General features: G+C 41.5%; 1 protein-coding gene across 4 annotated transcripts in view; it reads right to left on the minus strand.

Moving 5' to 3' along the window:
* CHFR (checkpoint with forkhead and ring finger domains) overlaps positions 1 to 24,639 on the minus strand; it is a 76,594-nt gene that overhangs the window by 18,230 nt on the left and 33,725 nt on the right. For all 4 annotated transcript variants that reach the window (XM_056532899.1, XM_056532908.1, XM_056532889.1 and 1 more), the window contains exons 5-15: positions 24,485 to 24,544; positions 23,639 to 23,806; positions 23,299 to 23,430; positions 18,897 to 19,047; positions 15,117 to 15,271; positions 14,860 to 15,022; positions 12,897 to 13,036; positions 12,523 to 12,642; positions 12,217 to 12,300; positions 10,347 to 10,417; positions 2,722 to 2,809 (exon numbers count right to left, since the gene is read on the minus strand). In XM_056532899.1, the coding sequence (XP_056388874.1) occupies positions 2,722 to 2,809; positions 10,347 to 10,417; positions 12,217 to 12,300; positions 12,523 to 12,642; positions 12,897 to 13,036; positions 14,860 to 15,022; positions 15,117 to 15,271; positions 18,897 to 19,047; positions 23,299 to 23,430; positions 23,639 to 23,806; positions 24,485 to 24,544 (1,332 nt within the window). The remainder of the gene's footprint in view (positions 1 to 2,721; positions 2,810 to 10,346; positions 10,418 to 12,216; positions 12,301 to 12,522; positions 12,643 to 12,896; positions 13,037 to 14,859; positions 15,023 to 15,116; positions 15,272 to 18,896; positions 19,048 to 23,298; positions 23,431 to 23,638; positions 23,807 to 24,484; positions 24,545 to 24,639) is intronic.

Genomic DNA, 24,639 nt, shown 5'->3' on the forward strand with positions numbered 1-24,639 from the left:
CCGCCCAATTTAGAAGAAAATCCCCATAGCAAACCTCTTCTAAACCGGGCGGTTCCCGAGACACGTGTCATCAGAGAGCACTTAGACAGAAAAGAACAACCTTAACTTCAGAAGCTCATAAGTACTGAAAGGATTAAGATTTTTTAATAGAAGTAATTTACAAATCTGTTTAACTTTCTGGAGCCAGTTGATATATAAAAAAAAGTTTTTTCCTGGATAACCTCTTTAAATAGCAGTTGTAGTATGTCAACCAAAGAACCTAAAGGATATAAAGCACATACAATACTTTAGAAAATGCTTATAAATAACTTCATGTGGTCAGAATCAACATATCAGCCCAGTTTAATAAACATGCATCAACTTTTAAATCACATCAGAGCCCCCAAAGCAACTTCATTTATCATGGTTAGAGTATGTTCAGGTTTCTTTTTTCATATAAATTTTGGTGTGTATTTCACACTGAAATCTGTAATCAGTCTGCATTAAAAGGAATGTAAAGAGGCTATGTTCACACTGTGGAATTTCCGTGCGAAATTCCACTGAAAAATTCTGCAAAATTTACTGCACATTAAATTGAATGGGGATTCTGCTGCAGAAATTCTACTTTTCCGATTCTGTAAAAACATTAAAATCCCATTGAACTTAATTTGAGCACACAGTAATTCTGCAAAATCACATAAAGCTTTGCAGAATGGTAGTTGAGCAGAATAGTAGAATTTCTGCCACATAAACATAGCCCAACAATCACATGCAATGGAAAATTTTATTGTCAGATGTCTGCCAAGGAAATACATGAGATATGCATTAAGGGAACAGGACTGCCATCCTGTAAAAAATGGTCCGTGGTGCTGACCTCGTAGACCTGTGTGCTGTGATCCTGGGATAACAATGATAGGAGTATTCACTGGACTCCACAATCCAGACACAGAAAATTATGTTTTATTGGCATGGACAACACGTTTCATGGCCTCTGCCCTCAGGTCTGAATGAGGTTATTGTGTCACTTTTACAGTGTATGAAAAGACAAGTGACCCAAAAGACAATAAAAGCAAAACTTCTAAAAACACAAAATTATGTCCAATTTTTATGTAAACCAAAAGGTAATCAATTACTAAAGTCTTAATGTAATATAAATCTTTTGTATAATCTTGTTTTAAGTACAGTTTTCATGTCCTCTGAGTCAATGGGCCAGATTTATCAAACTGTGAGAGAGAGTAAAGTGGAGTGATTTTCCCACAGCAACCAATCACAGCTCAACCAACGAGCTCTGGTAAAGTGAAAGCTGAGCTGTGATTGGTTTCTGTGGGACAATCTCTCCCCTTTTTCTCTCACACAGTTTGATAAATCTGGGCCAATGTGTTCATCTTTTCATATATAAATGACAAATTACCTGTCTGTATTCAGACCCGATATAGAGGGCAGCATTGGCCTTCAAAACGCATTGCCTATGCCAATAAAACTTCCAAGAAATTCCTTTGTGTCTGAACTGTTGTGTACAGCGAATACTCCCATCGTTGGTATCATAGCATTACAACACAAAGATCTATAAGGTCGGTGCCTGGTTTCACATTCTCCTACAGGATGGCAGTTCTGTTACCTTGATAGACAGCTGTGTTCAGTCATTTAGTTTACATTGAAATTTGCAGCATAAAATTCTGTGCATCAAATCTTGCACATGAAATATGCACAATATATATATTTTTTTTTATACTGTCATGGTGTCAGATAACAATAGTTTCACCTTGCAATGGATATCTTCGAACAAATATTGCAACTTGACTGACCACTGGCAAGGCTAGACAAATACCAGGGGCCCCTATGTAAGCACAGTATATAGACCCAAATATGTCTCTCTGAAAACCAGCCAGTAATTGTGAGGCAAGAAATGTATTAGTTGATTAAATTATTTGTTCAGCCTACAAGTGAAATTCATCACTCATGGCTGGGTTCATAAACAAAAAAGGTTAGACATATGTATGTTTTTTTCTGCACACAGACATTGAAAGGGGTATTCGAGGAATTTTCTTTATTTGACTATGCTACAGAGGCTGTGAAGTTAGTGTAGTTCATAATACAGTGTCTGTACCTGTGTGTGACTTTCTCACAATTCTTCTGTGATTTTCACTCCAATATTTATTTTTACCAGCATACAAAATGACTGTTGTCTTAGATTTTTCCCAGCTTGCAATGCGGCCGAGACCTGACTCACTAGTCAGCTGGTGACAGGGAGCCTGTCTGCTTCAATGGGTGGAGGGATCAATCTGCAACTAATTGCAACAGCTGTAGGCACCCTGACTGAAAACCACACTGATTTGAATGGATGCAGCTCATTTATGTTTCAATGGGTAATTAATTAACATTGCGTGCCAAAGTTTCCCTATTTTTTTAGAAAGTAGTAATTTTCAACTTTTTATCCATAATACAAGCCATTTCTACATTTTTTGTCCTGTTTTAGGTATCTTTTTCACCTGTAAGTATTATTATTTTTGTCTAAATAAAAGGTCAAATAAATGAAAACCTCTTCGTTTGGTTATGAGCACGCTATGTGGAATGTCCAATGTGCCAAAAGATCCTGATATTTGCAAAATCGCAGTCAAGAATATGAGGAAAAACTCAAAAGGAATTTAATATGGAAATGAAAAAGAAACTACGCATTAATGATAAATTAGGGCTAATATAAATAACACTTTAGGATAATAACATTATTCAATGTCTACTTACCAGGAAGCTTAAAAACACCTCGCTGAACGGCTGCAAGACTTTCATGCAATAAGTCTTTCCATGTTAAACCCCTGGATGCCAGGTAATTCTGTGGAGATAAATCCCATACAAATGTGTTAGCAATACCAAAATAACATTACTTCACCTCAACAGAGATTCAGCAAGCACTGTATTCTGGATATTTTACCAAGTGCTGATCAGATACATTTAACTACCTACTGAAGACGGGGGTCTAGGCACAGCATTACTACTTCTTTAAGGGGACACTTTTTAGTATCAAACGTATACATTTTATTATGGAATCAAAAGATTGCAAATGAATATAACAGTTCGGGATGCAACCCGAATCATAAATAGAAAATAAAGAACGAATTAACAAAACAGTGAGCATATACTGTCGGCTCATAGACATAAAGAGTATAAGCAATAGGACAATGTTGTCAGTACATAGGAATCTAATACAGAGTCAAGGTATTCCTAACATCAGGACAATAGGACGAAGACATCCAGGGGGACCAAAGACTGTCAAAATGAGCAACTACATCGTCCCTCATTGCATTAAGTTTCTCACGCATCGTGATAGAATTGACATGATCAATTACCTTTTCCAGAGACAGGAAAGATGATTTCCAATTCCCAGCCACGTGGATTCTAGCAGCCATATGAATAAATTGTGCTAAGCGGAACAATTTATGGGGCATACGGTTAGTCTAAGAAGTAAGAGCTAAGGAGGCAAAAAGTAGGATGTAGTGGGCATGTGAATCTAGTAACCTCTCTAAGAACAGAGACTACAGATGACCAAAATCGCCTAATCAATGGAAACGACCACCAGATATGATGCATAGTACCAAGGTGGGAGCAACCACGAAAGCACAGTGGCGAGGAAGTGGGAAAGATCCTGTGTAGACTCGTGGGAACATAATAAGCTCTGTGTAGAGTTTTGAGAGAGGTCTCTGTAAGAAAGACCTGCCAACTACCTCTACTGAGAGAGGTACAACATGACTGCCACACAGTGAGCGGTAGAATTGTGCCGAAGTCAGCTTCTTAGCGTAATATAAATGGCAATTTAACATCAGAAGAAGGCGCATTTAACTGGCCATATATCACATAGAGTAAGCCATTACTAATAGGAGAGTAAAGCATTAAGCGTTCAAATCTAGAGAGGGTAGAGGACGGTTGCGGAGTAGGTAAAGAGCGAAGAAAAGAGAAGACCTTGTGGATCCTAAGGCATTCAGACTCTGGAGGGTGATAGCGGGATCGAAACTCATCCAGCGTCAGAAGGCGCCCCCTAAGAAGGAAAGCATGAAATAAGTAAAATTTTTGAGAAATCCACCAGGAGAAGTTACAGGTGCTAAGACCAGGAGAAAATCTCTGATTCCCCAAAAGAGGAGTCAGAGGTGAGGAGGGAGAGTGCAAGTGAAAGCGGAAATGAACCAACCACCACAGAGAAAGAGAATACAAGGTGAGTAGAACAGACGAAGGAATGTAGCGAGTGATAGGGAGCAAGGACCAAATAAGAGCAGGGAAAGAATATGGTAGGAGCAGAGAAGATTCCAAGTGGACCCATATAGGGGCTTCAGATGGCGCTAAAAACCAGGCTAGCTGACTTAGTCGGGCAGCATAGTAGTATTTGAGAAAGTGAGGGACAGAGAGACCGCCTAGGCTTTTATGGTAGTGCACAACAGTGGAAGAGATTCTTGGATGCCGCCAGATAAAGGAGGAAACATCAGATTGCAGTTTCCTGAGGTCAGCCGATGGGATCGGCAGGGTCCAAAACAGGTATAGGAGCTTCGGTAGATAACCATTTTTACTCTAGCGACCCTGCCGATCCAGGACAGCCAGGGGACATCCCAGGAACGCATATCCGAGCGGACAGAACGAGACAATGGCAGGTAATTTGCAGAATAAAGTTGGGGAACAGAAGGAGTAAGAGATAAGCCAAGGTAGAAGAGAGTGGGAGCAGGGTCAGGGAATTCAACCTTTAGACAGATCAGCTTATGAGAGAGTGGAGAGATGTTACAGAAAAGGGTTTCTGATTTCGAGGTATTGACTTTCAATCCGGAAAAGTGGGAGAAGTCAGAAAGTAGACGGAAGAGGTTAGTAAGGAAGGTTGAAGGGCGGGTAAGAGAAAGAAGGATATTATCAGCAAATAAACCTGCTTTATAGCTCGAGGAGCCAATCATAGCCCTGAAAATGTCAGGTGAAGTCACCAGGGGCTCCATAGCTAGAGCAAATCAAGCAGGTGACAGTGGGCACCTCTGGCGAGTCCCCCTAGAAATCGGGATAGGGCGAGGATTAGTGGTAGGTAATTTAAGGTAATCGGAAGGGCAAGAGTACAGCAAGTAAATGAGATGAACAAAGGAACCCCCGAAACCAAATCTATGAAGAACCCTGTGAAGAAACGACCATGAGACAATAACGTCCAGTGCCATAACATAATGTCTAGTGCCAATAACATAAGGGGTGTGGAAGAAGAGTTAGCCCAGTGCCCAACATTAAGGACCCTTTTGATGTTGTCGGATGCCTGTCGCCCAGGGATGAACCCTACCTGGTCTGCATGGATCAACCTCAGGAGAAGTGTATTCAATCTATGGGCCAAAATGGAGGTGAGGATTTTAATATCCAAATTAAGGAGAGAGATTGGGCGGTAATTACGGGGTTTGGGGATGACAGTAATAAGGGCCTCCAGAAATTCATGGGGAAGGGAAGAGGCATGGGACATGTGGTTGAAGAGAGATACTAGGTGGGAAATGAGAATGTCAGAACTTTTTGTAATATTGGGCTGAGAGTCCGTCCAGCCCAGGTGCTTTCCCCAGCTTTAGGGCAGCAATGTTAGGGGAGACTTCCTCATAGGAAATGGGAGCATTAAGAAATACTCTGTCAGTGGTGGTAAGAGAGGGTAGATTAACAGACTGTAGAAAGGAGGAGAGACGAAAGGGGAAGTGAAATGGTTGGTCCGGAGCAGAATAGAGAGAAGAGAAAAAGGAATTAAAGGCATCGTAGATGCGGTCAGGATGGTAAGTGCGAGAGCCAGCGTGCAGCCAGATATTATGCACATAATTCAAACGCTGTTTCTGCTTGAGCATGTTGGCCAAAAGCCTATCCGGTTTGTTAGCAAAGTGGTAATTTGTGGCCTTAGAACAGCGTATAGCCTTTTCCACTGGCATCCAACTGCACCCTAGCATCCCGCAATGCCCTCGACAGATAAAGAGAAGGGTTCCACTGATGAGCAATGGAGAGACATGCCAGTTTGTGTTCTAGCATGACCTGCTGGCGGTATCGGTCCCTTTTAAGACCGGTAGCCACTGAGATAAGGTGGCCTCTGATGTATGCCTTGTGTGCGGACCAGACCCACATGGAGTCAGAAGAGGTAAAATATAGGTAAAATAGGACTGAAGGTCATCAGTGACAGTAGACTTAACTACAGGGTTAGTCAATAAAGACTCCGCCCACAAGGTCCAGCTCAGCTATCACCATATCATGATCCGACCATACAGACAAAGCGTGACGAGCATATAGTAACAAAGGAAGGGCAGAGGAGTTAACAAGTAACCAATCTATGTGAGAATAATGGTTCTGTGAGGGGGAGATGTATGTTTAACTCTGTGCAGACCCATTATGTTCACCCCACACATCAGCTAACTGTAAATTAGAAAAGTCTGAATGTATCGACTGTTGCAGTGAACAAGACCTTCCCAATGGAATGGAGGAGGATCTATTTAGAGTGGTGTTGAATACAAAGTTAAAGTCACCTGCCCATATTAATACATCATAAGTGAGGGAAGATATACGCCGACACATATCATGGAAGAAAGGTATAGCAGTAGTATTAGGGGCATATGAATTAACAAGACATATTTTGCGACCATATAGGGAACCTAATAAAATAACATAACGACCTTCCGTATCAATGTGAGAGTGGTCAACTTCCAATGGCAAAGTGTTACTAATACAAATGACCACCCCCCTACATTTAGACTGAAAAGTAGACTTATACACTCTAGTATACCAGGAATGTAAAAACTTGGGAAAGGACAAAAGGTGTAAAGTTGGATTCCTGGAGGCAGATGAGGTCCGAACATTGTTTCAGATAGTCCCTGAAGGCCTTCTTCCTTTTTGCCGGGGAATTAAATCCCCTAACATTGTGTGAGAGGATCTTGCACATTTACAAAACAAAGACGGCATACATGAGGAATACTTACAAACAATACAGACATAGGGAAGACAAGACAGCCCACAAACAAGAAAACTAGGAAAAAGAAAAACAAAAAGAGAGCAACAAGGAAAAAACAAGGGAACAAATAAAGTGGAACTGGAAAGCCAGAACAGATATTAAGGCATTCTGGCATACTTCCAGGCCCAATTCCTGGGTAGGGGGCACAATAACCTGGTCACACCCAGCTTCTGTGTAGAGTAGTGGACATAGCAATGTCAGTTATCAGTCCCCCTGGGGTGCTTTCCTGTCTGGATGTAGGTGGCGATGAGAAGTGGGGCCCGGGTCCAAGCACGGGTAGGGCGAGAGTCTCCCCATAGTGGTGCAAGCAATGTTCTCCTTGGAGAGGGCCTCCAGCGCTTCAGAGAGCGATCTGGCCGTATAAGAGTGGCCGTTCACCTGAAAGGCCAAGGAAAAGGGGAAACCCCATCTGTATTTAATATTGTCCCGGATGAGAGCCAGGGTGACTGGGCGAAGCTTGCATCTCCGTTCAAGGGTAGAGGAGAGATCTGCAAACAGTCTCCCTTTGGGTGGCATGCCTGGGAGAGCAGGTAAATTGCAGGCAGCAAAAAGAAGCTGGTCTCTAACCTCTGAATATAATGTAGCTTGAGAACAATGTCCCACGGCAGGTCAGGAGAGCGAGGACGGGCCTAGGCCCTGTGCACCCGGTTCATACGCAGAAACTCTGGTTCCAGTTGTGGCATGAGGGCCTTGTTACATGGAATAGACAACACCTTGGAAGTTGGTTTCACCTTCCGGGAGGCCTCTGATGCGAATGTTTGTGCGTCGTGATCGGTTCTCGAGGTCCTCCAACTTAAGTTACAAGTCCTCAAGTTTAGCAGAGTGTGAATTGATGTCCTTGCGGGTCTGTCTCCGGAAGTATGCCATGCGCAGAAACTCTGGTTCCAGTAGTGGCATAAGGGCCGGGAACATGGAAAAGACAACACCCCGGAAGTTGGTTTCACTTTCCGGGAGGCCTCTGATGCGAATGTTTGTGCGTCGTGATCGGTTCTCGAGGTCCTCCAACTTAAGTTACAGGTCCTCAAGTTTAGCAGAGTGTGAATTGATGTCCCTGCGGGTCTGTCTCCGCAGCGTCTGCGAGGTCATCAAGCTTAGGTTCGTTCTCCGATACTCGCTGGCCCAATTCCTGTATCTGCGTAGTAAAGTCCGCCATAGCTTTCTGTAGTTCTGCCCGAAAGAGCAGCTGGATGTTGCGGAACATATCAGCCGGGGACATATGTGCTTGTCCCGCCCTGTCCTCCTCGTCAGATGCCACCTTGGAGCGTTGTGGGGAAGTGGCCGCCATACTGGGCCCAGGGGAGGCCCTGAAAAAGTCCGGGATGGACTGCGAAAGAGTTGAGGTAAGTTTCTTGTTCTTCTTCCTGGCGGATCTAGACATCATAAGGAAGCGATCAGGTAAATTCTACTGGAGCCGTTTAGGCGCTGAGAGAAGCTAGGAAGAGCGAGACCGGCACTGAGCTCACATTACCTGCGTTCGATCATGTGAGCTGTGCGCATGCACCCCTAAGGGGACACTTTTTAGCAAAACAGGGGGAAAGAACCTATTAGTTTCCCTATCATCCTCTAATGGGATTCACTCCAGTTTTTGGCAAATGAATATATGGGTGAAACACATAAGTCTGTATTGATTTCCTGTCAAGAGATCAGTTTACTGAAGTACAGCAATTGTCTCTGATGTATATAGTGCAACATCCATATTTATTATATACCCATCACACTTATGGCAACATGTTGCTGTGAATTGTACGCACAAAGTTACAGAATGCAACAAAAAAATTAAAACAAATAAAAACAGTAAGTAAGAGACATAAAGATGTAAAACAACAACTAGCAGCTCAGCACCACAGCCAAACAGGTCTACTAGTAGTAAGAGATCATATAGTGCCTGTGATATCTGTGGGAAGAGGCCACTCCAGACTTAGAAGGGGAAGTTTCCTAACAAACAAGGAGCTACATAAACTGATGTTTTGGTTATTACGTCAAATGCTTTTTAGATAATGATTGTATAGCCCCATCTAGTGGATGTGAGTGGCATACTCCAATGTCAGACTGCTTAAAGGGGTACTTTGGCAAAATATTTTATTCTTTCATTATGTCCGGGCTGACGGAATTAAAATAAAAACTTTGACTTACCTGCTGTTGATTGTACTGGTATCACCATCCCGTCCTCTGCTGCTTTTGGGGGTCGACACGGCACACTGCAGCTCAGCTAATTGCTAGACGCAGCGATGTCCTACTCTGGCTGGTGGTAGGCTGGGCGTCAGCATGACGTATTATTAGGTCCAGGCACCAGGAAGAAGGCTCAATACATCACACTGTGGCTCTACCTATCACTGTGCCAGATGGGACATCGTTATTTTTTTTTTTTTTAGAGCACGATACTCAAATTGTAGTTTTGTTCACCTTATTTTTTTTACATTATTAGCCCCTTAAGGACAAAGATTTTTTAAATATTTTTTCCTCCTTGCTTTCTAATAGCCATAATGCTTTCAATTTTCACCTACAGACCCATATGAGACTTGTTTTTTTGTAGTACTTTATAATAACATCCCTAATGTTACCACAAAATCCATGGTGTAAAATTATCCTCTTCTGAACTTTTTTATTTTTCATGTAGTATTTCATGTTTTTTTTTTGGATAGGCCTTTTTAATCGCTTTTATAAACAAATTTTAGGCTATATGAAGTGACTTTTTTTACATGTACGCCATTGACCCTGCGGTCATTTGAAAATGAGGAAATTGTTTTCTCTTTTTTTAGTTACTTAGCGCACTTCATACAGCGGAAGCTGGCAATGGATGTAAATGTACGTCCATTGTCATTAAGGGGTTATGGGGCCAGCCATTTTGCCTGAGCATTTTGTCACCAGCATTTAGAAAGATGGTTTACCTAGGAAACAATACAATGAAGGTGACTTGTTGAATTCCCTGGGGTGTTCTAAGCATGCTCTGTGACCTGTGTAGAAGCCACTGTGCAGGAGGGTAGATGTGACCATCACCTACTGTCAATGGCCTGATCCTGTCTTAGCTACACATAGTCCTATAACCTCTGAGGACGAAATATGTTAGAAGGGGGGGGGGAACTTGCTAACAACAGCACAATACACTTCTGATCCCTTGACACATACTGCAGGTGTGTTCAAGAATGTATAGCAACGATGGATTTCAATACGTGATAGTGCTGGGTTTTTAAAGGGTAACGCTCATAAAAACAAATTTTTGCTCTTGCACTCCTTATGGTAAATAAAAAATATTTCTACTATACTTTGTTAAAAAAATTCAGTTTTCTATCTTTTATTTGTGCTTAAAAAAAAAAAAACAAGAGCACATTTTCCCCCATCTCATACACAGACTTTTTTACAGTTACTTTACGCATCAGAGGTATGTTCTCACCTTTAGAACGTCAGACTCATAATTGTTGTTGTTTAGCACAGAGTCTAAACATTTTTCTCCAAGATTCAACTCTGAGGGGGAAAATAACAGAAGCAATTAACTGTAGTGCTTGATGCAGGTTCCTTAGCCATAATCTGGTCCCTTATACAAAAGAGTGAGTTTGAGAATAATAATGGGGGACAGAAGAGAAATCACAAAACTTGTAAGCATTCAATCTGCACACATGTAGTCAGTATTATCTGTTCATAGGGGGAGGGCAGATCAGCCTACAGTGGGGCAGTACCCTTAGCTTGTTTGTGCAGTTTGACATTTACAAGGAAATCAGTTCAGAATGCTAAAAATCTATTGAGAAATACAAATAAATGCATTTATTCATAGTACCGTATTTATCGGGGTATACCACGCACCGGCCTATAACACGCACCCTCATTTTACCACGGATATTTGGGTAAAAAGTTTTTTACCCAAATATCCATGAAAAAATGAGGGTGCGTGTGCGCGTGTATACCCCGATATACCCCCAGGAAAGGCAGGGGGAGAGAGGCCGTCGCTGCCCGCTTCTCTCCCCCTGCCTTTCCTGGGGTCTAGAGCGCTGCTGTCGGCCCTTCTCACCCCCTGGTTATCGGCGCCGCTGCCCGTTCTGTCCCCCTGACTATCGGTGCTGGCGCCGATAGCCAGGGGGAGAGAAGCGTCGCCGACAGCCAGGGGGAGAGAAGGGGCAGCGGCACCCATTGCCGGCGCCGCTGCCCCGTTGCCTCCCCCCATCCCCGGTGGCATAATTACCTGAGTCCGGTCCGCGCTGCTCCAGGCCTCCGCCGTGCGTCCCCAGCGTCGTTGCTATGCACGGCGCGGCGCTCTGACGTCATGCGCCGCGCCGTTCAGCGCATAGCAATGACGCCAGGGACGCACGACGGAGGCCCGGAGCAGCGGAGCAGCGCGGACCGGACGCAGGTAATTATGCCACCGGGGATGGAGGGAGGCAACGGGGCAGCGGCGCCGGCAATGGGTGCCGCTGCCCCTTGTCTCCCCCTGGCTGTCAGCGCCGCTTCTCTCTCCCTGGCAATCGGCGCCGGCACCGATAGTCAGGGGGACAGAACGGGCAGCGGCGCCGATAACCAGGGGGTGAAAAGGGCCGACAGCAGCGCTCTAGACCACAGGAAAGGCAGGGGGTGAGAAGCGGGCAGCGACGGCCTCTCTCCCCCTGCCTTTCCTGGGGGTGTATCGGCGTATAACACGCACATAGACTTTAGGCTAAAAATTTTAGCCTAAAAAGTGTGTGTTATACGCCGATAAATACGGTACTTTACTTGTTCTGCAGCCTTACTAGTTATCAATAAAGTCTAAAAGGGTTAGAGCAAGGACTCCAAATGACATTATCAGTATGATGCAAATTGTTACTAGTTCACTTAAAAGGGGTTATCAAGGATTAATAACACTGGCCTCAGGTTGTGTGTTATTACAACATAACTTGATTTACTTAAATAATAAATAGTGGCGCTGTTTCTGGAAGAAACCAGTTATGTTTTTCCTAGTCCTGCATAACCCCTTGAAAGGGGTATTATAATTTTAATAGAGAATAACCTGTGGATCATTTCGGGGTCAGACCACTCAACCCCCTCAATGCCGTAACATTAAAGCATCGAATGAATGGAGGCGGCCAGGCATGCAAGGAAACCACTCCTTTCATGCTCTATAGGCTTTCCGAACAGTGCTGAGTTCTACACTTGGACCCCTGCCAGTCCCCAATCATATGGATAGAGGATGATCAAATGACATGATAATATCCCTTTGGCTGTAGACTACGGTTCTAAAAGTGCTAAATTAAGCACTAAACAACAAGACAAATCTGGCACAGGCATAAGCAGCTTACCACAAAATGGAGCAAGACAGCCTAAGCAGCCCATTCTGGTGCATCCCCAATACATGTGACAGAAAGACTGCAAACATACAGTGCCTGAGAAAGCAAAAGAAGATTATCAAGGAGATGCACATATCTGATGAAACCTGGAGAAATTAAACATAAGATGGGCTGGGAGGTAATATGAAAAAAAAAAATATTGTGCTGTTGGCAATACATTATGTGATATTTATGTATGTAAGAGCTATTACATACATTTTTAGTCATTGGTATATCAACTCAAACTAAAAATAAAATGCTCAGAAACTTGGTACTTACATTGCTGTGGTGCCACATGTGGGTTTTGCTCTCGCTCACTCCTCCTGTCTGGCATTGGCTGGAAGCAACATGTACATATCACATGACTTCCCTGGGAAGAACATACATATTCCTGGGCAGCTGCAAAGGAAAACATTTTTAACTCAGCTGTAAGGCAACTGGTTAAATAAGGTGCCCTCCCCCACATATTTTGTAATGAGAGAATGGAATTAGAGATTGGAAGAAGGAGTCTTTTTTAAGTATGCATTATGTCTAACCCTCGTTATAAAGGCTGCACAGAAAGGAATAGTAGGATTACAGTTGTGCATGTAAGGACTACAATAATTTAGTGACTGCAACATACTCCATCTTGGCATAAAAATGTGCATACACACCTGCAGGAAAGTTAGTAGAGGTAGAAGGGGCATCACCTAATGTTCGCATTGCTTCAGTCTCCATGGTAAGTGGATAAGGATGTGGCTGCATAATGTGCCTACCGAACCCAGGGCATTGTCGACACACTGTATAGGGTTGGCTGTATTATTAAAAACAGGCAAATTAATAGAAACTACATAGAACATTTAAGTTAGTTCAAGGCAATATATAATCACAAATAATAACTTCTCCATTGATATCATGTAAATTAAGATTTTTTGTCATGCGTATGTTTTTTGCCAAGAATATATTGTCTATCAACTTCTAATGGAAAAGAAAAAAAATTAAACAAACAAAGATAAGATTTAGGGTGCGTTCACACTGAGGAATTCCGGGGGAATTCCGTGAGCTGAATTACATGCACTTAACATTGACCCTTTGCCGCCAATGGACGTTCATTAAAGTCCATCTGCGGGTCCCGAGGTATGACGCGCGCTCAGCAGGTGAGCGCGCATCATACCTGGTAGGCCCCGGTTGCTATAAGCAATCAGGACCCACGGCTAATTCCGGACATCGCTGATCGGGCTGATGTCCGGCATTAACCCTTTAGACGCGGAGATCAAACTTGATCGCTGCGTCTAAAACGAAAGTAAACATTGCCGCTTAGCTCAGTGAAATCACGGCATCCCGAACAGCATGCAGGAAGCAAGGAGGATCCCTACCTGCGTCCTTGCTGTCTGATTGCCGAATGACTGCTCCGTGCCTGAGATCCAGGCAGGAGAAGTCAAGCGGCAGAAACACTGATCAATGTTATGCTATGCCATAGCATTGAACAGTATGAGGGATCAATGTAATGCATGCTATAGTCCCCTATGGGGGCTATAACACTGCAAAAAAAATAAAAAGGGAACAAAAAACACAAGCAAATAAAAGATCATTTAACCCCTCCCCTAATAAAAGTTTGAATCCCCCCCCCCCATTACCATTTAAAAAAAAATAAACAGTGTAAATAAAAATAAACATATGTGGTATCACTACGTACGGAAATGTCGGAACTAAAAAAATATATAGTTGATTAAACCGCACGGTCAATGGCGTACGCACAAAAAAATTCCAAAGTCCAAAACAGCGTATTTTTGGACACTTTTTATATCATGAAAAAAATGAATAAAAAGCAATCAAAAAGTCCGATCAATACAAAATGGTACCGCTAAAAACTTCAGATCACAACGCAAAAAATGAGCCCTCATTTTGCCCCATACATGGTAAAACAAACGTTATAGGGTCAGAAGATGACAATTTTAAACATATTGATTTTCGTGCATGTAGTTATGATTTTTTCCAGAAGTACGACAAAATCAAATCCATAGAAGTAGGGTATCATTTTAATCATATGGACCTACAGAAGATAAGGTGCCATTTTTACTGAAAAATTTACTGCGTAGAAATGGAAACCCCCAAAAGTTACAAAATTGAGTTTTTTCGTCAATTTTGTCGCACAATGATTTTTTTTTGTTTTGAAGTAGATTTTTGGGTAAAATGACTGATGTCATTACAAAGTCGAATTGGTGGCGCAAAAAATAAGCCATCATATGGATTTTTGCGTACAAAATTGAAAGGGTTATAATATTTATAAGGCAAGGAGGAAAAAATGAAAGTGGAAAAACGCTTGGTCCTTAAGGGGTTAACATCAGTGTGAAAGGGTCTTCCGCTAGAGGTCACACTGAGAATTTTCAGCAGAGGACGTTTCAGTCAGTTAAACTGTTCCGCGCAAAGAAAGAACATGTTCATTCTTTGTGCGGAAGTCCACGAGCACTGCATAGCCGTTAATGGTGGTGGCGCAGTGCCGAGTGGGCGACGGTTGTCAGATGGAATCTCTGCTCCTGGAATTCCGCTAGTGGAGATTCAGCTTCAATTGCCCAAGGTGAACACACCCTAAAGAGAAACGAGTAATACATAATTATAGTAGTGGCAGTAACAAACCTAATGTCAGAAGATTCACTGTCAACATCCGATAATTCAAGTAGATCTTCAGAACTCCCTTCTTCATCAGAAAACGATCTGCGCACCTTGGGCTGCAGCATATCTTGTGTGATTTTATTTCGAGCATCCATGCTATGCCTGTCTTCTTCACTGCGACACTTCTCTGGAATTATTAGGGAAAAAGCAAAAGACTTTATAATCAAATATTAGATACGGTAATTATATCATACGCAAATAGCGAAGTAAAAAGGACTTGCCTGGGTGCTGGAGCAGATAAGCTTCCACAAGATTATTAAGTATGTGGTTTTTACAAATCCGTTCAACAGGACATCTGCATGTAGGGCAGAGCGATGAGCGCTCCATCCAACCAGAGTAACAGGCAGCACAGAATGTGTGCATACATGGCTGCAAACTATGGAAAGCAAGTTAACATTACACATAATAAAACAAAACAATCAAACGTTAGCAATACCATTAACCTTGAGAAAAATCTAAAATCTTTGATAAAGTTGTATGAAGTATTTTTAGTAAGTATTAATGTAAGTAAAAGAGTACTCAACATATAATATTGTGCTCAAAAGTTTGCAAACCCTTGGAGAATTGGTAAAATATGTACCATTTTTAAAGAATGGCACAATTATAAAACAAAACATGGCAACAAGTAAAAAATGAAATTACCCCTGATCCCCAAAAGTCTGCATACTCCCCTCACTTGAACATCACTGAGCCACCAGTGATAAACCATAACCACTGGAAGGATGCTTCCAGTGGTTATGGTTTATCACTCCAAATTACAGTGTGCCAGAAGCTGAGAGACTTGTCAATGTGTAATACTGTAACCACACTTTTTTTTGTGTAATTGGCACAGTAAAGGCTTCTTCACGGAAACTTGACCATGCAGCTCATTTTTGTTCTAGTGTTGTTGTAAACACAAAAACATTGCTGCTTTCTTACTAACACAGTGCCACAACTGTCCTCAAGTTATGTATGGTAATACAATTCAATGGAACGGATATGCAATATCACACACAAACTGAGAACAAGAGTAGTGCTGTTTTGGAAAAAAAAGGCAGCTAAGTATTTCTATCCTGGTTAACCTTGTAAGTCCATATTTCTAGTAACCAAAGCAGCACACAAAAAAAAAAAAAAGTTGCGCAATGTGGCTACTAAGAGTGGTTTAATAGTTTAGGAGGACAGCAATGCCTTGGGCAATAGGTGGATATACACTGCTCAAAAAAATAAAGTGAATACCAAGATAACACATCCTAGATCTGAATGAATGAACTAATCGTATGAAATACTTTGGTCTTTACACAGTTGAATGTGCTGACAATAAAATCACACAACAATTATCAATGGAAATCAAATTTATCAACCCATGGAGGTCTGGATATGGAGTCACACTCAAAATCAAAGTGGAAAACCACACTACAGGCTGATCCAACTTTGATATAATGTCCTTAAAACAAGTCTAAATGAGGCTCAGTAGTGTGTGGCCTCCACGTGCCCGTATGACCTCCCTACAACGACTGGGCATGCTCCTGATGAGGTGGCAGTCTGGACAGTCTGTGGTGCAAGGTGGCTTTGGTGCATGGAGCGAGACATGATGTCCTAGATGTGCTCAATCGGATTCAGGTCGGGGTGGGCCAGTCCATAGCATCAATGCCTCCCTCTTGCAGGAACTGCTGACACACTACAGCCACATGAGGTCTAGCATTGTCTTGCCCAGGGCCAACCGCACCAGCATATGGTTTCACAAGGGGTCGGAGGATCTCATCTCGGTACCTAATGGTAGTCAGGCTACCTCTCGAAAGCACATGGAGGGCTGTGCGGCCCCCCAAAGAAATGCCATCCCACACCATTACTGACCCACTGCCAAACCGGTCATGCTGGAGGATGTTGCAGGCAGTAGAACGTTCTCCACGGCATCTCCAGACTCTGTCATGTCTGGCACATGTGCTCAGTGTAAACCTGCTTTCATCTGTGAAGAGCACAGGGTGCCAGTGGCGAATTTGCCAATCTTTGTTTTCTCTGGCAAATGCCAAACGTTCTGTGAACATCTGGACCTCATACCACCCTCTTGGAGTCTGTTTCTGACCGTTTGAGTGGACATATGCACATTTGTTGCCTGCTGGAGGTCCTTTTGCAGGGCTCTGGCAGAACTCCTCCTGCTCCTCCTTGCACAAAGGCGGAGGTAGAGGTCCTGCTGCTGGGTTGTTGCCCTCCTACGGCCACCTCCATGTCTTCTGATGTACTGGCCTGTCTCCTGGTAGCGCCTCCATGCTCTGGACACTACACTGACAGATACAGCAAACCTTCTTGCCACAGCTCGCATTGATGTGCCATCCTGGATGAGCTGCACTACCTGAGCCACATGTGTGGGTTGTATTCAAAAGTGACCAAAACATCAGCCAGGAAGCATAGGAACTGAGAAGTGGTCTGTTGTCACCACCTGCAGAACCACTCCTTTATTGGGGGAGTCTTGTTAATTGCCTATAATTTCCACCTGTTGTCTGTTCCATTTGCACAACAGCATGTGAAATTGATTGTTAATCGGTGTTACTTCCTGAGTGGACAGTGTGATTTCACAGAAGTGTGATTGACTTGGAGTTACATTGTGTTGTTTAAGTGTTCCCTTTATTTTTTTGAGCAGTGTATTTGCAGAGCTAAATAGAACAACACTTTCTGTGCTGACTAGTATAGACCTGTAGCTGTAATATGCTGTACTTAACCTGTTAAGGACCAAGGTCATACCTGTACGTCCTGGTCCTTTCCCTTTCTATAACGCAGGGCCACGGCCCGTGGCTAATAGCTTGCGGCACTGATCGCGGTGCCGCACGCTATTAACCCCTTAGACGCAACGTTCAAAGTTGATCGCCGCGTCTAAAGTGAAAGTAAACTAATGCCAGTTAGCTCAGGGGGCTGTTCGGGACAACCAAGGTGAAAATTTCACTGCGGCATGCTGAACAGCTGTAGGACACGAGGAGTGTCCCCTTAGGTCAGAAGATGACAATTTTAAATGTATAAATTTTCCTGCATGTAGTTATGATTTCTTCCAGAAGTACGACATCAAACCTATATAAGTAGGGTATCATTTTAATCGTATTGACCTACAGAATAAAAATGTACTGCGTAGAAACGGAAGCCCCCAAAAGTTACAAACGTTTGTTTTTTCTTCAATTTTGTCGCACAATGATTTTTTTTCCATTTTGCCGTAGATTTTTGGGTAAAATGACTGACGTCATTACAAAGTAGAATTGGTGGTGCAAACAATAAGCCATAATATGGATTTTTAGGTGCAAAATTTTAAGAGTTATGATTTTCTAAAGGTAATGAGGAAAAAATGAAAGTGCAAAAACTGAAAAAACCCTGGTCCTTAAGGGGTTAAGCTGACAGATTTACTGTAAGATGTATATAATAGGAGCATAATATAGACACATACTTTACTATAAGTAATGTACATACTATCTGGTGAAAAGAAACAATCTGTGTATGGTGTCAAAAAATATATTAAGGCTACTTACTAATATAATGTTATTAGCCATAATGTAAACGGTGACATCACATCACAGGATCTGAATGCAGAGCTCCAGTCCTTCCTCCCCTCCTGTCAGCATCACTTGTCTCGTCCCATGATGATGATGGGAGTGGATGAATTAGGAGGGACAGGAGCTCTTGCATTCAGAGACTGCGAGATGAAGTCACAGTTTACAAGGTAGAGAGCATAGCTAATACTGAAGATCTCTGTACTATGGCCAATAACATTATACTAGTAATCTGCTTTATTATACTTTTATTTTTTTTTACACCATACACAGGTTGTTTCTTTTGGTGGACAATACCATTAAAAGAAAAGTCAAGCATACTAGCAATATTTATCAATAGAAAAAGTTAGAAGATGACCATTTACATGTAAAAAGGGTTTGTTTTTGTGTATAAACAAATTTTCAGCAGTGATAAACATTGTTTTAATTGATAACTAGGTAGTTGTCTTTACAATTTCAGTGCAGCAAGTATATAGATATCTAGTAATTTACCTAACACAATCATGCAGCAATTCCTGGCAGATAATGCAGGTCAAAGTCTCCTCCATTTTGTCTGGCTTTATGCTAGCTGATTTTGTATCTTCAGATGCTCCTTTTGAGTCACTGAGCGGTGTAGGACAATGAGAACCTGAACAGTCCATGTCTAAAGTAAAAGATATAACAGACCTAATATTAGTAGAAAGTAGTTATCTTAATTGATTGCCAGAAAAGTGGGGGATTTAAAAAGGAGAACAGAACGTGGATACTTATAATGGTGTCCACCCATCACGGATGATAGGTACCTTCCAGCAAACTATATATTATTGATGATGATTAAAAGCTAAGTTTTATGCAATTCCCGTCATATTTAATAATACTGAATAAAATAACAACTGTTCACTTGACGGTCATCAAGTTGGCCATTCTCCTAATTTGCTTCCTGTGGAAGGGGTGGGGGTAAAGATATTTTGTAGCACAAGATGCTGTACTTACTATACTTGTTCTCTTTGTCTTTCCGTGGGTACCCTCTGCATAGTGCAGTTTTTCCCCAAAATACAAAAGCTAGCGATCTGCTAAACAGCATGATGCACTGCAGGAGATCGGTGGCAGGACCTGGCTGTCAATCACAACCGGCGTCCTGTTGCAGCTTCTGAAACCAGGATCATGCCTTGATCTCGGAAGCATTAACCTCATAAATGCCATGATCAGTCCTGATCACGGCATCAAAAGTGATTGAGGGGGGACGGGGCTTCCTCCTGTTAACCAATGTCCACCCTGTGATGCGATCGTGGGGTTCCGTTAGTTGCGATGGCAGTAGGAGCCAGCTGATGGCCTCTTGTACACCTAGTATGGCAGTCTGGGAGGTGATACGGGCAGTTATACTGTGCTGCAGTATAGATGTACAGCAGCATAGTATAACAGGAAAAAAGTGAAAAAGTATCCAAATAAAAGGGTTTTCAATAAATAAAGTGTAATAAAATATAAAATAAATGCCCCTTTCCCAATAAAGTCCTGTATTATCACCCAAAAAACAAACAAAACAAAAACGCCCAAACCTATACATAATAAGTATTGCCACTTTTGTAATGATTTGTACAATAAAATGATTTATCCCACATGGTAAACACCATAAATAAAACAACAACAAAAAATGCAAGAATCGCTAATTTTGGTCCACTACTTGTAATATATATAAAAAAAAAAAGATCAAAAAAGGTAGCATGTACTGCAAAGAATGGTACCAATTAAAAGTAAAGCTCATCCACCCAAAAAAAAGCCCTCATATAATGACATTGGCTGAAAAAAAAAATATATAATAATTATGACAGAACATATGACAGAATTATGACAGAACACAAAAAAAGAACATGAAAAACTGCTGAGGAGCCGGAGGTCTTACTTCTCCCTCCTGTGTTGTCTGTGGCTCTGTGAATGATAGAGCCTGGTTGGACAAGTCTACTTCCATGGAACTACATTGATCTGTATGAGGAATCTAATGATTACTCCTAAGAGTCCCCTAAGGGACCAATAAAGTGAAAAAAAAGTTTTCTTTTTTTTATAAAAATACATTACATTAACCCCTTCCATATTAAGTCACTCCCCTTTTCCCAAATTCCATATAAAAATATGTTAACATACTAAAAATAATATTTGGTATCACTAGGTGCGTAATTGTCCAAACAAATAAAATATAACATTATTTATCCCGTACAGTGAATGGCTTAAACGATAAAAAAAAATACCAAACCCCAGAATCGTGTTTTTTTTTTTTTTTAATCACATCATACCCTAGAAAAACGAAGTATTCCCACTTAAAAAGATGAGAGAGAGGCCTGTAATTTTCATCATAGGTATACCTCAACTATAAGAGACATAATGAGGAAAAAAAATTCATAAAATCACATTGTCTGATTTTTAAAGAATTTATTAGCAAATTATGGTGGGAAATAAGTATTTGGTCACCAACAAACAAGCAGGATTTCTGTCTCTCACAGACCTGTAACTTCTTCTTTAAGAGTCTCCTCTGTCCTCCACTTGTTACCTGTATTAATGGCACCTGTTTGAACTTGTTATCAGTACCTGTCCACAACCTCAAACAGTCACACTCCAAACTCCACTATGGCCAAGACCAAAAGGACACCAGAAACAAAATTGTAGACATGCACCAGGCTGGTAAGACTGAATCTGCAATAAGCAAGCAGCTTGGTGTGAAGAAATCAACTGTGGGAGCAATTATTAGAAAATGAAAGACATACAAGACCACTGATAATCTCCCTCGATCTGGGGCTCCACACAAGATCTCACCCCGTGGTGTCAAAATGATGACAAGAACGGTGAGCAAAAATCCCAGAACCACACGGGGGGACCTAGTGAATGACCTGCAGAGAGCTAGGATCAAAGTAACAAAGGCTACCATCAGTAACACACTACACCGCCAGGGACTCAAATCATGCAGTGCCATATGTGTCCCCCTGCTTAAGCCAGTACATGTCTGGGCCAGTCTGAAGTTTTCTAGAGAGGATTTGGATGATCCAGAAAAGTATTGGGAGAATGTCATATGTTCAGATGAAACCAAAGTAGAACTTTTTGGTAAAAACTCAATTTGTCGTGTTTGGAGGAGAAAGAATGCTGAATTGCATCCAAAGAACACCATACCTCCTGTGAAGCATGGGGGTGGAAACCTCATGCTTTGGGTCTGTTTTCTGCTAAGGGACCAGGATTACTGTAAAGGAAAGAATGAATGGTGTCATGTATCGTGAGATTTTGAGTGAAAACCTCCTTTCATCAGCATGGGCATTAAAGATGAAACATGGCTGGGTCTTTCAGCATGACAATGATCCTAAACACGCTGCCCAGGCAATGAAGGAGTGGATTCTTAAGAAGCATTTCTAGGTCCTGGAGTGGCCTAGTCAGTCTCCAGATCTCAACCCCATAGAAAACCTTTGGAGGGAGTTGAAAGTCAGTGTTGCCCAGCCACAGCCCCAAAACATCACTGCTCTAGAGGAGATCTGCGTGGAGGAATGGGCCAAAATACAAGCAACAGTGTGTGAAACCTTGTAAAGACTTACAGAAAACATTTGTCAACAAAGGGTATAGAATAAAGTATTGAGATTGTTCTTGACCAAATACTTATTTTCCACCATAATTTGCCAAAAAATTCTTAGAAAATCAGACAATGTGATTTTTATGGATTTTTTTTCTCATTATGTCTGAGGTATACCTATGATGAAAATTACAGGCCTCTCTCTCTTTTTAAGTGGGGGAACTTGCACAATTAGTGGCTGACTAAACACTTTTTTGCCCCACTGTAAAAAGCGATCAAAAAGTCTGATCATTACCACAATGGTACCGATAAAAAAAACTACAAATCATGGCACAAAAATTAGCCTTCATAGAGCCCAGTAAAAAAAAAAAAGAAAGTTAGTGGTCAGAAAATCGCAATAAAACAAAAAAAAATGTAGCTTTTTTTTAAAATTAGTAAAACAAAATGCAAACTATACAAATTGGGTATTGTTTTAATTGCTCCGATCTAAAGTATCAAGTTTACATGTGAAACGCGTAAAAGAAAATAACCCAAATTTGTTTATTTTTTAAATTTCACCTTAAAATATTTTGTTTTACATTTTGGAGCATATGTTAAGGAAAAATAAAGGCATTACAAAGTACAGTTGTCCCTGCATAAAATAAGCCCTTATATGGGTCTGTAGACGAAAAAATAAGAGTTAAGGCTATTAAAGGGCGAGGAGAAAAAAAAAAAAACGGAAGTGCATCAATGAAAATTGGCATGGTCTTTAAGGGGTTGAAAGCCAGTAATTTTGACAATATTTTGGAGTTTTCCACAAAAAATGCTACATGTATCAACAAAGATTTACTACTAATATAAAGTACAATATGTAATGAAATAAACTCAGAATTGCGTTGCTAAGTAAAAGCATGTCAAAGTTATTACCACTTAAAGAGACACATGCCAGATTTAGGCCTGGTCATTGAATGCTGGGACCCCCCGGTGATCTCCTGGATGGGGCCCGACTCTCCCCGGGAAGGGTGCATGTTGCCCCCCGCACAAAGCGGTGGCTGACACTCCCCCTCTATGTATCTCTATTGGAGACCCGTTCGGCTATTTCTGGCTCTCCCATACAGATATGTGGTGGGGTTGTGTCGGCCGCTGCTTTGGGAAGGGGCGACACTCCTCCTTCCTGGGGAGAGCTGGGGTCCCGTTCAGGAGATTGCAGGGGGTCCCAGCGCGATCCAAAACTTAGCCAAAGATTGTATTTTCTTGCATGATACTTCTCCTTGAAGTTAAAAGGTGTCCTTAGCGGGTTTAAAAAAGCCATACTTTTAGATAAGCGAAACAACAATTTACAAGAATGTACAGAAGAGTGGGAAAACACTTTGCATTAATAGACGCACTAACCAACTTTTAGCTTCTTTTTAGGAGGTTGATTATCCTGTTCTTTATCTGGGTCATCTTTCACATCTGTGAAGCTCTGTCCACAATAGCCCACCTTGGAATGCTTGTCTTCTTGTGTTTTTGCAGTACTAACATCTGTAAACACAAAACGGGTACAGACAACAAAATAGTGTATATACAAACAAATTTCAGAAAGGTTTTGTTGCAAAGGAGTCATCCTTTTATGTACAAGTAACATGTTTCCAGTTAAAAACCATTTGTGTATATAAGAGGTTTGGACAAAAATGCAAAAAAGAACAGAAGGCTTTATATTCCATGTTTTTGCATAGTCAACATTACAAACCTGCTGGGGATGGCTGAATCTGCATGGCAAAAAGTGGCTCTTGGGAAGAGGTAGTGGGTGTGCTATAGAGGTTAGATGTGGAGGTGGAAGGCTGAGGTTCCTCTGACGTCAGCAAAGTATCTTCAAAAGGTGACAATGTCTGAGTGGCATCTGCTTCACCTGAGGTATCTGTAAAAATCCATGGTAGCTTAAGTGCTAAACTAAAACAATTCTAACCTGAGGATGCTACACGTCCATGGGACTACTTTGGACTCATGCCGTGCATAACATTTTTTTAAGTAATTTTCGGCACTATCACAGGCACAATGCAGGGCATCCAGGAATGGTGAGACAACTTTTTACCATATATAAAACATGTTGCCAATAGTTCTATAGCATAATATCTTAATAGGTTCCATTTAATATCTAAAAACATGTTACTCAGACACACATATCATGCACAAATATAGAATAGGTCTTAAATGACCTACATTACACTGCAAGCAGCTTCACTTAACAAAAAAGAGCTGCTGACAGGTTCCCTATAAATAATACAAAACCTGTTGATAATGTGAAATGTTCTTAATATAATTGTATAATAACATAATGGAAGAGAAAGTGCTGCTTACAGCTGGTAAAAGCTTACAAAAGTGAAGACTGGCTGCTATGAATTATTATTTTGTATAATGATTTTTTCAATGAGGCTCTGTTCATACTTTTGGCATCATTTTCACAGGAGCCATAAGATATTAATAAATCTATTTTGCACAGCATTTTACACTACTCTAACTGTCAAACAGCAACAATAATCTGAGAATAACAATGTGAAAACAAGGCCTAAATGACAAGTAAAAACCTTTAACACACCTTCTGGCTCTTGCATATTGTCTTGTGCGGAATTCAATGATCGGTACAGATAAGCAACATCTTCAAGATAGAAAAAAAAAATATTTGCTTGGACAACTTCAAAAACAAGTATAAACTTGAATGGAGCTGATGTTGGACATGCACATGCACACTGC

The sequence above is a fragment of the Hyla sarda genome, chromosome 1 (assembly GCF_029499605.1).
Source record: "Hyla sarda isolate aHylSar1 chromosome 1, aHylSar1.hap1, whole genome shotgun sequence".
Taxonomy (NCBI): Eukaryota; Metazoa; Chordata; class Amphibia; order Anura; family Hylidae; genus Hyla; species Hyla sarda.